This window comes from Lytechinus variegatus, chromosome 9, assembly GCF_018143015.1.
Source record: "Lytechinus variegatus isolate NC3 chromosome 9, Lvar_3.0, whole genome shotgun sequence".
Taxonomy (NCBI): domain Eukaryota; kingdom Metazoa; phylum Echinodermata; class Echinoidea; order Temnopleuroida; family Toxopneustidae; genus Lytechinus; species Lytechinus variegatus.
The window spans coordinates 30,369,284-30,384,943 of NC_054748.1; the positions used below are offsets into that span (position 1 = coordinate 30,369,284).

At 35.9% G+C, this 15,660-nt stretch overlaps 1 protein-coding gene across 1 annotated transcript in view; it reads left to right on the top strand.

Annotated features, from left to right (window-relative positions):
• LOC121421952 overlaps window positions 1-15,660 on the top strand; it is a gene marked incomplete at its 3' end in the record, with an annotated part of 44,389 nt that overhangs the window by 15,742 nt on the left and 12,987 nt on the right. The window contains exons 2-3 of the mRNA XM_041616753.1: window positions 12,126-12,156; window positions 14,281-14,379. Of these exons, the coding sequence (XP_041472687.1) occupies window positions 12,126-12,156; window positions 14,281-14,379 (130 nt within the window). The remainder of the gene's footprint in view (window positions 1-12,125; window positions 12,157-14,280; window positions 14,380-15,660) is intronic.

Genomic DNA, 15,660 nt, shown 5'->3' on the forward strand with positions numbered 1-15,660 from the left:
GTATCAAGAATGTGACGAGTTCTACCTCCTCTCCCTTAAATGGCAATTTCTTTTCTGAAGTCACGAACCACTCCCACTTTTCACATATATATGGCCTTTAAGTAAATATGACAGAAAGTGACCCTTTATAGATTAAAGCTAACGTGTTTGGTAACTAAGTCAAGCCTGTGGCAAGTAAAATGCAATTATTAAAGTTACCAGACATCAAATAAATGACAAGATCACCTAAAATGCAGTAATGTTAATGGTAGGTCAAATGATGTCAGGCACCGTAACAAGACTTTAATCAAAACATGTACCATAAGTTTGGTATTATATCACCAATTTTCTTACACGAAATAAAACTGCACAGTGGTTTTTTTGTATAATCAAGGACCGATTCATACACAGTAAATAATATATTGCACACAATTTCCGGTTAAGATCAATCATGTTGGAGACACCTCAGAAAATTTAAACACAAATTTAGAACACAAATTCACATTTTAGACAAGTATCCAATTAGACAAATTTGATACTTGACATCATTCTAACTCCACTATATTTTGTGCTCTAGTTCATTTTCCAGACTGATTTCCATCACTTTAGTATTAACTGCATGTTCAGTTTTCCTTTTATTCAGAATGACACAATGTTATTTACATACGATACACTATAAGTGGCAAATGCTTGCCCTAGAGTATGATGGCCCCGATTTAAATCCACGTGGAACAGGTTCTGATAATTATTCGTTGGGAGTAATTAATGTTCTATGAACAGGTACGTACTTATACTTCCCATCCATACATGGGAGGCAAATTGCAGAGGAGTCATTCCGATCATTTGCTCTCCAGATGAAGCTCCCGAGGAAGAGCATCTTTGACAATCATGCTCTTTTATTGACTTGTCAGTTGGGGGTAGGCTCATGATCTTTGAAGGATCTGCCTTCTTGCTAAATAATGTGAAGCCGTACTAAGTAATTTTAGAGAGACCATTAAGAACAAAATGGTATAAATATTACACCTTTAATTGATCCAGTCCACTTCTTCAGCATCGAACTTTATATATTAAGACTTTATTCGAGCAGCAAGTTTAAAGTGGAAAACTTCCCCTTGCCAAATTGAAATAACACGGTATCACAACCTGGGGAATTATCTGTGCAAATCTAGCATGTTTCTCCAAACTTCAATGCAATACCTTTACGTCAATTTCTTTTCCACTAGTACGCAAAAGTATGGAAGCTTAAAAGTGCCACCGAGATGTTGAGATAATTATCTCGGGAAGTCGACATCTTGATAGCAAAGGATAAGATGACGAGATCCCAGATCTCATCATGTCGACATCTTTAAGAAGAGATGATGAGATGACAAGATCCTGGATCTCATCATGTCAACATCTTTAAGAAGAGATGATGAGATGACAAGATCCCGGATCTCATCATGTCAACATCTTTTGGACGAGATGATGAGATGACAAGATCCCAGATCTCATCATGTTGACATCTTTTAGAAGAGATGTTGAGATTACAAGATCCCGGATCTCATCATGTCAACATCTGTTAGAAGAGATGATGAGATGACAAGATCTCGGATCTCATCATGTTGACATCTTTTAGAAGAGATGTTGAGATGACAAGATCCCGGGATCTCGTCATGTCGTCATCTTTTAGTAGAGATGATGAGATGACAAGATCTCGGATCTCGTCATGTCGACATCTTTCAGAAGAAATGGTCAGATGACAAGATCTTCGATCCATGATCATGTCATCTAATCATCTCTTCTACAAGATGTCGACATGACGAGATCCGAGATCTTGTCATCTCATCATCTCTACTAAAAGATGACGACATGACGAGATCCCGGGATCTTGTCATCTCAACATCTCTTCTTAAAGATGTAGACATGACGAGATCCAAGATCTTGTCATCTCATCATCTCGTCCAAAAGATGTTGACATGATGAGATCCGGGATCTTGTCATCTCATCATCTCGTCCAAAAGATGTTGACATGATGAGATCCGGGATCTTGTCATCTCATCATCTCTTCTACAAGATGTCAACATGATGAGATCCGGGATCTTGTCATCTCATCATCTCTTCTTAAAGATGTCAACATGATGAGATCCGGGATCTTGTCATCTCATCATCTCTTCTACAAGATGTCAACATGATGAGATCCGGGATCTTGTCATCTCATCATCTCTTCTACAAGATGTCAACATGATGAGATAATTATCTCAACATCTCGGTGGCACTTTTAAGCTTCCATACAAAAGACTTGTAAACCCAAAATGAGAACTCTGGTAGAACAGAAATGATAGCATCGTCAAAATTATACATGCATCTACCATCTACTGCCATTACATCTTCAGAAGATAGCTGATAGTATATGGAACAGAACATTTTGCCTACCCGTACTTGTTCATGACGCAGTGGTTATTCCCAATAAATTTAAAGAACTCCCTTGTCGATACAAGTCAGCGCCACCCTGTTCTATAACTTTTAAGAAGTAATGCAGTTGTTGGTCGGCCGTCGAATCACGTATTTCATAATTTATACTGCAAGTGTGAATCAAGGTAATACAGATCTGACAACGACATGTAGCTGAGTTTGTTGTAGACAGCTGGCAGCCGTCTGTTTCGAGGATTTTTTAAACATTTTTTTTTCTCGTACACAGACGGCTCGCTATCGTGCAGCCTCCATAGGGGATTTGCAATGCAAACTCCCCCCGTCGGGGCTCTTCAATTTTTGTCTTTAATGAATAAAATTTTTGAAAATTAACGTGACCAAAATGCAACTTTTTATATTCTCTCTTGGCATTAATTGCCAAAAACAGAGAAAAATTATCTTAAAAGGAACAAAAACAGTGACTTACCTCGGCTGTCGCGCAAATTCACTTCCCCGTTTTATCCGATCTTAAGTACATAAATATATATATCCATTGAGTCCCTTGTACAGATCGCGCTAAAACTTCGGTCTCTGTTGGTGAGTGAAGCCAACGGAGTTCAGCTGAACAACCAACAAAACAGAGACCGAAGCTGTTGGTCTTAGGTTGTTGGTGAATGGGAATCCTGTGAGCATCTGGTCGAAGAAGTATGGTAGAATGGGTGGTTGTGAGAGGAATATAACAGGACATGGTGTAAAATGTTTAATCGGTGTAGATTATTTGGAATTCAATGGAATGAGTTGATAGAAAATGATAAATTAAACGTTTTGTATAAAATCTTGTGAAAGTCGACCGATCATCAACGTTTCATGCGCGAAAATGACCTAAAGGTCACCTCTACATGTGCTTAATTTTTTTGTAACCTTTATGTACATTCCAATTTCCATAAGCATTACTCGGATCCAAAACATATTTTTATTTTGTACACTAGATAAGTCATAATTAAGAGGCTGACTTATGTAAAAAGGATGGCGTGATTTATGACGTATGAAGTAGCCGAACTTCGTCAGATTCATCTGCACATCCTCAACATAGCTTTCAGCCAAAAATAGACCCAGATAAATAATGCCCAACTTGTTTGTATTCCAAACATGATATATTCCACATTATTTGCTTCATTACTTGCATTTATGACCCAATTTGACCTTTTATGACCTTACGTAACCTCCCTGGACACGTTTTAATGCGTAGCGATTCATATTATGTGGATTATTTTTAACAAATAATTAATAAAAATTATTATTATCTTATTTAATGTGATTTTAAACATGATATGTTTATTCCGCTAAATACAAAAGTCGTATTGAAGAAGAATGTAGCTGAAAATTGGTGTGGTTTATGACGTCAGAAAAATAAAATTCCTCAAGATGCCAAGGTAGCATCCATCTGATTCTTAATATTCACATGCTCAAACTTATCCTTTGCAAAAAGAAATGCATATAACAAAGGCGGATCCAGGGGGGCCGAAAAAAAAAAGAAGAGACAAGAGGGGGGAAAGTAGGGGAAACATAACGAGAGGAAGACGAGTGAATAATTTTAGAATCTTTCATGTCGGGATAAAAAAAAATCAATATGGAGCTTAAAATACAAAAATTTTGAAGTCAATATACAAAACATATTTCAGCTCGGAAATTGAACTTTCACTATTTTGTTTGATTTACTAATTGATTTTTAAAAAGTGCTCTGTAAAAATGTATGTTTTATGATCTGAATATTAACATTTTCTGCTTGCGATGCGCGCTCGCAAAATTTGATTTGTAAGGTACCTATTATTTTCCTGTATTCCATAAATATATCAATATGTCCCTATGCATGTCAGATTGTCAAAACGTATCAGCTAGCGCTTCACGCTCGCAATTTGATTGGTGAGTTATGTATATCTCAATATTAATTCTAAAACAAAATATTTAAAGTCCCCATATGATGACACTTTATCAAAGGTTTTCGCTCGCAATTTCCACTCGCATTGATTGTTGAAAAATATTAACTCATGCATCTTATTCATAATTACAAACGTGCTTTAATGTAGTTTTCAGGCCATAAGATCAAAAGATTTCGCGCTCTCACGCTTGGGAAGAGAAATAGGAAGATAGTCAACATTTTCATTTTCATGACACAATATCCTTATAGAATGTCCCGCTCCTATGCCAAAACTCAAAGTAACAGTAATTAAACATATCAGCTGTTTTATTAACTGTGATCCATATTAACCTCACAAGTGCTTGACATACAGAGCTTGAATAGACCCCTTTTTACAGATCGGAATATCATATATTTTTAGTTCGCGCTTTGCGTTCGCTTTATTGATTTTCATGATAAGAAAGGTATTAAGATTACCCAAATTCTAGGACGAAATCTGAAATACGCGTTTATTCAGATACACATGTTGTACTCTATTTACATCATTATCCAGTTTCAGATCACACTATCACAAATTGTCTGTTTGCACTTTGCGCTCGCAATAGTAATGTAGGAAAATTTTTAATTACTCATCCTTTTCATGATTTACAAAACATGAATAGAGTGTCCAGAAATTTTCCGCTCGCGCTTCGCGCTCGCATCAATACATCTACTTATCATTTTCACGATTACAAAAAGTGCTTAGAATTTCCATTCTTCAGATAGAAATGTCAAAAATTTCAGCTCGCGCTTCTGCACTCGCATTATTTGATAGTTAAAATATCTAACGTTTTCATAGCTAACAAGCAGCTGTTCACCGATCCCTTTTTTTTTGATCAGATCAAAACGTATATTAAAAATAAATTTTAGAAATCTGTTCGCGCTTTGCGCTCGCATTATTAATGTAGGAAGATTCCCAAGTACTCAATCTTTTCATGATTTACAAAATATGAATAGAGTGTCCAGAATTTTTTCCGCTTGCGCTTCGTGCTCGCATCAATTGTTTAGTTATATACTTATTCTTTCCACGATTAAAAAAGTGCTTAAAATTTCCATTCTTCAGGACTGGTAGAAATGTCAACTTTTTTGATCTCGCTTCGCGCCCACATTATTTGATAATTAAAATATGTAACGTCTTCATGGCTTACAAGCAGCTGTTAACAGATCCTTTTTTATCAGTTCAAATCGTATATTAAGAATAAATTTAAAAAAATCTGCTCTTGCTTTGCGCTCGCATTATCAATATAGGAAGATATTTCCAGCTATTCATCCTTTATATGATTAACAAAATATAAATAAAGTGTCCCATTTTAAGGTTTAGATCTCAAACTTTTCTGCTCGCGTTTCGCGCTCGCATCAATTATTTAGTTACATACTCATCCTTTTTAATTCTTCAGGTAAAAATTTCAAAGTTTTCAGCTCGAGCTTCGTGCTTGCATTATTTGATAGTTAAAATATATAAAGTCTTCATGGCTAATAAGCTGCCGTTAACAGATCCATTTTTTCAGATCAATACTTATATTGTAAATTTCTGTTCAAGCTTCTCGCTCGCAAAAATTATTTAGTTGGATAGACACCTCGTTTAGGATCATAAACATTGCCCAAAATTGTTTAGTTATATACTTATCCTTTCCATGATTACAAAAAGTGTGCTTAGAATTTCAATTCTTCAGGTAAAAATGTTAACATTTTTAGCTCTCGCTTCGCCTCGTTTAGGATCACAAACATTGCCCAAAATGTTTGAAAATCAAGACAAAATACATAAAATAAACAAAAAGCTCGCGCTTTGCGCTCGCAGTTTTTTAAAAAGGCTTATATTATGTATATATATATATATATATATATATATATATATATATATATATAGCTTAGAAGTGCCTATTAGGACTACCCCTTCAAAGAAAGAAACAAAAATTAACTTCAAGCAGCCGATTGGGGGAAAAGTGGCTGAAAAAAAATTCCGCCCCCTTCTAATGGCGAAGGCTGGATCCGCCCCTGTATAATATTACTTGTTTGTATTTAAAGCATAATATGTTCGGAATTATATGCCTTACTTATATTTGCAAAGCTATGTGGCCTTTTATGACATAAAGGACCTAAAACTGACCTATGCGTGCTTTAAATGCCCAATGATTAATAAATTCACATTTTATTTTTCATTAGCTTTAATTTGATACTAAACATAACATGTTTATTCCTTAAAATATGAAATTCATATTTAAGAGTTGTGTGAAAAATTTGGCGTGGCTTATGATGTCAATAACAAAAAATAGCCAAGGGTGCATAGGAGGCACCCGTCGCATTCTTGGTGTAGACACCCTATGATACAACTTAAAGCAAAAAAAATCGCAGTCATACCAAACGTGACGGTTATGTTGGGGTTCTACTTGACTACGAGTGAACTGCATTGAAATAATGCTTCATTAAAAAATCATTTCATTTTTTTTTGTCTGACAATCTATGTTAGTGGGAGGGGATTAAAAAAATGACATGACTTATTCGTGCAGTCCTAAGAATTGATCATCCACGCACCATGTCCGAATAATAAAAGATTTGCCATTGCGATGATGAAAAGAAATAATTCCATCAATGGAAGGAATTTTTACCGTTACACCCTTCTTTGTGTGTTAGAAAAAAGGGGAAAGGTTGTTCACAAAAAATGAACTTCACAGAGGCGTCTCTGAAAGAATGTGCGCACAAACAACCCCCTTCTTTGTCAAAATATCTATTAAAAAAGGTGTGCCTTTCTTTGATATTAAAAGGGCGCCTACCGACTTATCTATGTCTAATGCCCCTTCGGCATTCCCTTTACTTTTATGATTTCTTCCAAACAAGAAGCTCATTTTCAGCTTGAATATTCGTAAGTTCAGGTTCAACTCCCGGCCTAAATTTTGTCAGTTATTTAATAACTTTTCTTAATGGGTTGGTGATAAAGGGGGCAGGGGACGACTGCCCCTGTCATTTACAAAAGGTGGAAGGGAAAGGAGATCTTTAGAAAAACGGAGAAAAGAAAAGAGAGAAAAAAACGGAGATCCTAGTACCTTAACTCTATATTACCACTGTAATTCAATATAAGGAAAATAGATTCGTCTCTCCCCCGCCTCCCCCCCCCCAAAAAAAATACCATGGTGCCCGCCCCTTGTCTAAGAGTAGGATTTGTATCGTTTCTACATTTAACTGTACCTTACCCTCCCCCCCAAAAAAAAAACCACACACACACACAAGAAGAGCCACGGTATTTTTTCTGAGGGAGGGAGGGGGGGGGGGAGAAGACATAATTGGGAACCCCCCCCACTGAATAATAAATAGGTGTATAATAGAGTTACACGACCCTTAACCCACGAGAGCGTTTCAAAGAAAAGACTTGTCGGATGAACCCCCCCTGTCCTTTCATGTAACGCTCACCCGACGCCTTCTTTTGTGTGTTTTTTAGCAGACATGCATATAGGGTACATGAGAGCAATTAATCCGCGCCCAGAGCGTAAGTAAAGATCACATGACTTAACTGATTAAAACAGATAGAAAGAGATAGAGAGACGGGAAAAACGGAGGGGTAAATTTCAGGCTTCGTAGAATATTAATGAAAACAAATCAAATGGAAATACAAATACACGGGTCGTCATTATTGTTGTCATTGTTGGTGACTCTGTCTACAATTGCCGAATCGGTTTCAAAATCCTTGCCAGATGAGCGATGGTGGATACATTATTTTATTGTTATAATTAGTGTTATTTAGGGGAGGACAAAACCGAGATATACCGCACAATTGATAGACGCTAGAGGCAAACCAAGATTTGGGAAGAGTTCAAAAGAGGGCTCAAGAGTTTTTTCTGTCCAAATCCTTAACCAAAATAGTCCCATTTGAAGAATATTGAAGTAGTTTGGTTACAGCTGCAATCGCTGCCAAACCTTATATTTATTTCTCTTGCCCACATGTCAACATACATGTAATCCAGTTTATTAGATTCATGTCTTTAGCCCGTGGGGCCACTTACATTGACGAGTGGATACCATGCGCGACCAAAAAAAAAACACATAAAAAGGATGTCCTTTTCGCGATAGGGCACGTTACGTACGTAACGTGATAAAGGTGTCAAAAACACAAAAATAATGAAAAAGGGGGATCTATTTCGCTAGGAAAATTACGTGTTTAGGGTCGATTTTGCGGGGATGATCAAATAGAATTAAAATGTTTTATAAAGGATGTCCTTTTTGCCCCAACACTACGTGTTTAGAGTCCTATTTGCGCGAGGTGTAGAAGGTGGGTTCGTACTAAACCAAATAAGGTAAAGCCGACGACCGAAGGACCCGTATAACAATAAAACATTCCTGTACTTGTTTAGGGGTCCATTTCAGGGAATATTTGCCAAGAGTATCGTTTTGTTTCCAATACTTGTAAAGGGTAAGGTTTCACACGCCAATACTTGTTAAGGGGTGCATTTTCAGAATATGGAAATTACATGTTTAGGGTGCTTTTCAAGACCCCATGGTCGCGCATGGTATCCACTCGTGAATGGCATGCCATGTGTCACAGATATATATAGAGAGAGGAAAGTATTTTATATGGCGATACACACATAAAAACAAATCGTTCAGAAATTGAAATGTTACAAGTTAGATCAAGTTTTAATTCAAGAAGACAAATCGTCTAGTCTAAACTTGTAAATTCAAATCAATGTAAATCACATAATATAAAACGTATATGATTATAATATACGTTGACAACAAATGATTCTGAAAATCGGAAATAATTAGAAATCTTAATTGATTGTGCTTCTAAGGGTCTTCATTTCATAGCAAAGTATTCAATTTCTATATAAAAAAATCCACAGTGATGATCTTGGCTTAATTTAAGTGAAATATAATTGACCAGTTCATATGTTCTTGGATCTTGAAAACCGCGAATGGAAATGTGTCGTTCTAAGAGGTAGCTGGTCCTCGTAAACGCTAGACTATTTGTGTCCGTTGATCAAGTTCTTATATCCAGTGCCTTTTGATTACGGCCAATGTCTCTTATCAATACGATGATGGCTTAAAAAGCCAACCTATGCATATACAGCTGTAAAGAAATCACGGGGCAAAAATAAGCAAGGGTATTAAGAATTAAAATTCCCCATGTCAATCATTTCATAAAAGTATATATTTCCATTTTTAAAGCCTGATCACGTATAGTATTCATGCGTGCATATTTGATGAAATTCAACTGTACGAGTTTGAATAATTCCTTCCTTATACAGGTCAAGTATAATAGCAACAATAAATCATAAATCCAATGTTCACAAAAGCCGCTTTAAAACCAGGCATATAACTAAAACTGTTTTGAAAATAATAAATCTTCAGACCACCCTTCTCATAACGATTCAATAACAAAAGAATTATTGTGATTTTGAAATACAGTGAAGAAAATCAAATGACATATTTGGTTCCAAAATACAAAATGTCAGCCATCAAAATTTTAATATAAAGTGGTCGATTTAGTTACAAAAAGTAAATGACGACTCCTCTAAATTTGTCAAAAGAGGGCGTTTTCTCACTAAATGTAATTCCCTAAAATCACCCTCTTGCACGGAATGAAACACAATTATCCATAAAAAGTCTAATATCCATGATAAAAATATCAAGGAAATAATTGTCAAGTCAAAGACCCATAAAAACAAGGAATATGCAATGTTGTATCTCGAACTTTTGTGAAAGTAACCAGAAATACCGTGATTTACGAGGGCACGCAACAGAATTGTATCAAAAGTTCAATGTAAAATAACGGTGAGGAACAAATTTGTCGTAAGAGTCTTGCACGTAAACTTTAATATTCATCTCAAAGTGACCTTTGACCAAAATGACCATGTGACACAATAACATGCAGGTCTCCTTAGTAAATTAACAACCCAAATTTGGGTTAAAAGTGACCTTACAGTGGTGGAGTTTTGTCATAACAATGACCTCAAAATGCCCTTTGACCTTACCATGTGACCTCCGACTGAAAAATAACATGCAGGTCCCCTAAGTAATTTCCTTCAGCGAGAAACTGGTTCACAATGTGCTGCACTCAACCCAGGTGAGGTAAATGGGTACCGGTAGGAAGTAATTCCTTAAAAAGCTGTGTGCGCTATGAACGCCTAGCTTAGCCGGGTAATATAGGAGCGCCTTGAGCACCTAACAAGGTGGATATGTGCACAATATAAATACCCTATATTATTATCTACCAAATTTTGTTGAAAAGTGACTTACGGTTGCGGAGTAATATGTCATGTTTGTGACGAACGGACGGACGACTTTTGGATCCTCTGGAGGTTGAGGCAAAAATGATTAAGAATAGATTTCAAAACGGTTTTATAATGCTCATATCTCTGTCGGGAGGGGTGGGGGCATCTTGGAGAAGACGTTTGCTGTAATTTGTTTGTGATTTTCCTGAATGCGTTAATTCAAACATTTTGTATGGATGTCATTAATTGTATTTTGTGTATAATCATGTTTGTATGTGATTGTTTATTTAATAAGCAAGTAAAAATGTATTATTATTATTATTATAAGTAGTAGTAGTAGTAGTAGTAGTAGTAGTAGTAGTAGTAGCAGTAGTAGTAGTAGTATAGTAGTAATATCAATATGATAACTTTCAGTATTTCAAATACCTGTAGACCTGTAACTTCTTTTAATCACTGTTATGAAAAACTCAGTGTTTTGTTTTATTTGTCATACATTTAAATATTTACATTTTATTCTATGTAAACAGCATTGATTGTCGCAGTAAATATACCTTTTCATTTAACCATTGGGTTAAGTCCTGTAAAAACCACCCCTTTCTGGGCGTCGTGGCGCTCGTTTGTAATCCGGACTACGTGGGGGAAGTTACAAATTGATGCGGAGGTTCGAACCTTGGTCACATGTTTCGGAAAGAGACGCTTAAGAGTCGGTCCAATAAACAGTCATATCTGATTGATACAAATCTGTAAAAACTCAATAACAAACACTCACACACACACACACCCCACTTCTCCCAAAAGGTGGTAGGAATTTTTTTTTTCCCAATGCATCAATAGTTATCATGATTATGATCAACATTTTGATTAGCCATATTCTGAAAGTCATTGGGATTACAAAATTCAGATGTATTTTTCATAAAGAAAAACATGCTCACTAATTGATGCACCGTTTACAAGCGGGAAAATAAATCATATACATGTACATGTAGATAGATTTGGCTTCCTGCGAAAATTAAATTGCCAGATTAGCTTACGTTTTGAGAATAACATTAATATGAATTTGTCAGTGATTTTGTTTAACATTTCTATCGAAAAATGTAAATGTGTGTAGGTAAATAAGTGTGTGTGAATGTGCCTGGGTGTGTAAGGGTGCTTGTGTATGTGTAGTAGCGTAATGAGTCATTTTTTAAAGTAACTTTGGGGGAGGGGAGGAACACCCCCCCCACATCCGTGTCAAAATATCATGAGTGTGTGAATGCGCTCTCTCCATTTCTTGATACGTTCCCGTTCAAGAAGAAACTCGACGGGTGCCCTTTTAAAATCTAAATCAAGCTCATTTCCAGCCCAAACATATCCTGCTATATAAGATGTGTTATAACATGTTGGTCACATTTTCACATCTGCAAACTTTCGGGGGTTAAATATCCCATTAATTTTTGCTCAGTACGAATTTTAAATTCGAGAAAGATATGATTTGAAATACGTGCCTAACTATGTCTAATATCTTATCAGAGAATTTTCCCACTAAATAAGCAAACCTTTCGTCAACGGAATTCACCTGATATTCTTACTTCTATTATATATGTACTTCAATCTTACAGATCTCTACACCGTGCTGGGCGCAAACTACAAGTAAGTCAGTATTTTATGGCTTCTCTGTTGAAAATAAAATCCTTTTGCGTTCGATTACCCGGGATTGACCTCGGATTTTTTTTTTCAGTCGCGAACCCCTTGGTTTGTGGAAAATGGTCTCCATTATCAACCCTAAATTCGAATCAAAATTTTGTGCTCCAAAACCCTGAAAATCGTTATTTCCTATGAAATCAATGGGCAGTCATACTTTTTCATTCAATCAATTGGCAGTAAGGATTTTGTTTGAAAACTGACTGTCAACAGGAGCAGATCTGGGAGGGGGATGTGCGGCGCTTTCCGTACATTATTCAAAAATATAATGATGCAGCATTCAAAATCATTGTGCACCTCGTAAAATGAGCGATCATGAATTTTTCTTATTTTTTTTGTGGGGGGGGTGGGTTGGGGAGGGAGTGGGGGCTTGTCTAACTAACTTTTCGGCGAATTCGCAACCTATAAAAGTCCGACCCTGCATCCGTGCATAATCAATTGTGTTTTTCTTTTAGATAATATAGTTGTTTCTTCCAAATAATTTTGTGAAAAAGTCATTTCCATCGATGGATTTTATCAATTTGTCGGACTATTAGAAGTATCCTTGATATTGTATAGTATGTATATCTCATACTGAAGTATACAAACACACTTGATTTTTTTTCTTACGCCCTCAGCGAATTTCTTCCTTGTACTTATGTTGGTCATTTCGGATTGATTTTTGGCAATTTACATATAGCTTACCACGCTCCAAAAAAAATCCATCATTGCTTTCAGGCGACTTTGGGATAATAGGTCACATCGATCTTTATTTTTTTTAATCCTAAGCATCACGTTGATTGTTCTCGATTTAAATCTGAGTCTCAAATACATTTTTTTTTAAAAAGGTAATTATAAAAATTATTCTATACATTTTGTATGTAATAGAGGTTTTGGTAATTTGGCGTACATGTAAATCGAGACGGTGAACCTAATCTTTAGGGGATAATCTATTGTTTAATCCAGATCCAATTGAATAGTGTGACGTCATGGATTAATAATTGTAGATTTATATTGCGCAATGTTCATGCTTAACTGCCCATTACAATTACCCCGGCTATAGCTTATAGGTGATCTGAAATTTGAGGTATTTTTTCCGGCCGGGTACCCATTCACCTCACCTAGGTTAAGGTGAATTGACCTAAATTTGTCGCTGATGGAAAACACGCCGTGGTTGGGAATGGAACCTACGTCCGCAAGATTGAAAGACGAGAGTTTTAACCACTAGACTACAACGCCTCCACAATTCCCGCCAGTGTTCTTGTAACAATTTGAAACTATTTAGACCTACTGTTCTTTCTTTAATTTTCTTTTAATGCAGCCAGTGCGGTTTTTTATACAACAGAAGGCACCAATTACACACATTTACAATTTATACAGCGCATTATCATGCTCAAAGAGCTTTACAATATAATAATAATAATAATATAGGGTATTTATATTGCGCACATATCCACCTTGTTATAAGTGTTCAAGGCGCTCCTATATTACCCGGCTAAGCTAGGCGTTCATAGCGCACGCAGCTCTTTGAGGAATTTATTCCTACCGGTGCCCATTTACCTTACCTGGGTTGAGTGCAGCACACTGTGGATCAGTTTCTTGCTGAAGAAAATTACGCCATGGCTGGGATTCGAACACATGGCCTTCTGTTTCAAAGTCCGAAGACTAATCCACTGGGCCACAACGCTCCATATATAAGAAAATGAGAAAAATGAAAAAAAAATAAAAAAATATAAGGAAATGAGAAAAATGAGATTCTGTTCTCCAAGTGTTTACATAGATATGATATAGGGGTATATTAGTGAGAAAACAAATGTGTTTTTAGCTTGTTTTTGAATACCCGTGATAAGGGGCATGAACGATAGATATTGGAGACTAATCCAGATAATGGAACCAGTGAAACTAATACATTGCTGCCCTTTCTTGGAGTTCATTTAAGGAATTTGTAAACGAAGGATCTGATCTAGAACGTAATAAATGATGAGATTGTTGGTTTGGAGAAAATAAGCAAGAAATAAGTTGTAGTGTAGGTTATTTAAGGACATGCTCACAAAGAAAACAATTTTATAAGTATTTCTTTTTCGGACAAATCAGGTGATATGGAAGGCACAACATCCGGGGATTTCACAACTGAAAGCTTCACAACGACGGTTGCCATTACTATGACAACAACTAAAACGCCTACTACCACAGGTTTGTTAATGCTCCTCCTTTTTCTCTTTCTTCATATTAATCTTTATCTCTATTTCTCTCCTCGCTCTTTGTACATGTACCTCACGGATTCACTCTCTAAGGCCATTGCTGTTTACCCATCCACCCATCTATCTGTCTATCTATACATGTAGATTTTTCAATTCATTAATGTGTTGTTCGAAAGAGTTTTGTGCCCCCTACATAAAAAAATGCTGTAAGTTTTGAACGGAAAGAGATTTTGAGATGTAATATTTAGTAGGTGTGTTTTTTACACTCATTACGCAACTCTTGTGAAAAAAATAATGAGATTGGTAGGTTGGGGCATGCATGAGTATAATCAAAGATTAAATAAAAAATGACAATTTTTGAAAGTCACAAAGAGTCGTTTTTCAGATTATGTAAGTACGGGGTGTGTGTGCATTTTATAATACTTATGATGTTTCACTATCCGTTCCACATAAAAGTTTGATAACGTATGCTCATGGTTGAGTGAACCCCAAAACTTTGTAATATAATCATATAGGTTTATGGCAGTACCCTCTTAAAACACGTGTCAAAAATTATAAATGTAAGTGTCTCCCCTCCCCCAATTGAACAGTTCTCCTCATTTTCATATTCTGTATCCATAACTGATTAGTCCATAAATTTAACTGATCCTGAGAAGTTGTTTGAAAAAGGGACGACTCTATACAATATAAAGATTATTCACTCATACATGTAAATAGTTTTCAAGTTTGTTGGCTTAACCATTAAGTGCAAGAAATCGGAATGTATGTGTGTCGATAAAATGATGAATGATAAAAAAAACAACTGTAATTAAGTCACATTTGTAACAGAATGCCCTCCTCTGTTCATTTCATGACCCCTCAAAATGGGTCCTTGACATTCCCCCTCCCATTCTTAAAAACCAAATGAAATGAAAAAAAGACGGTTTGTGACACATATCCATAATAAGCAATTACGTTTTTCCAAAAACGTAAAAAAGTATTCACATTTCACATGTTCATTCATTTATGAATGTTTCATAAAACGCTTTAGAATCAATGACGCCTGTTAATTGGTCATGAGCATAACGATAAAGAAAGATGAGATAGTTTCAGTTCCCAAAATGAAACAATACTTGCCAAGGACATTTGAAAATCATATTTTTCACTAAAGTTTTCACTAAATTGTTCATTGAATCGAGAAATTATGAATATCTTTATGATACTACTACTACTACTTTTACTCCTGCAATTATATTTCTCCTGCTGCTGCTGCTACTACTACTAATGCTTCTTC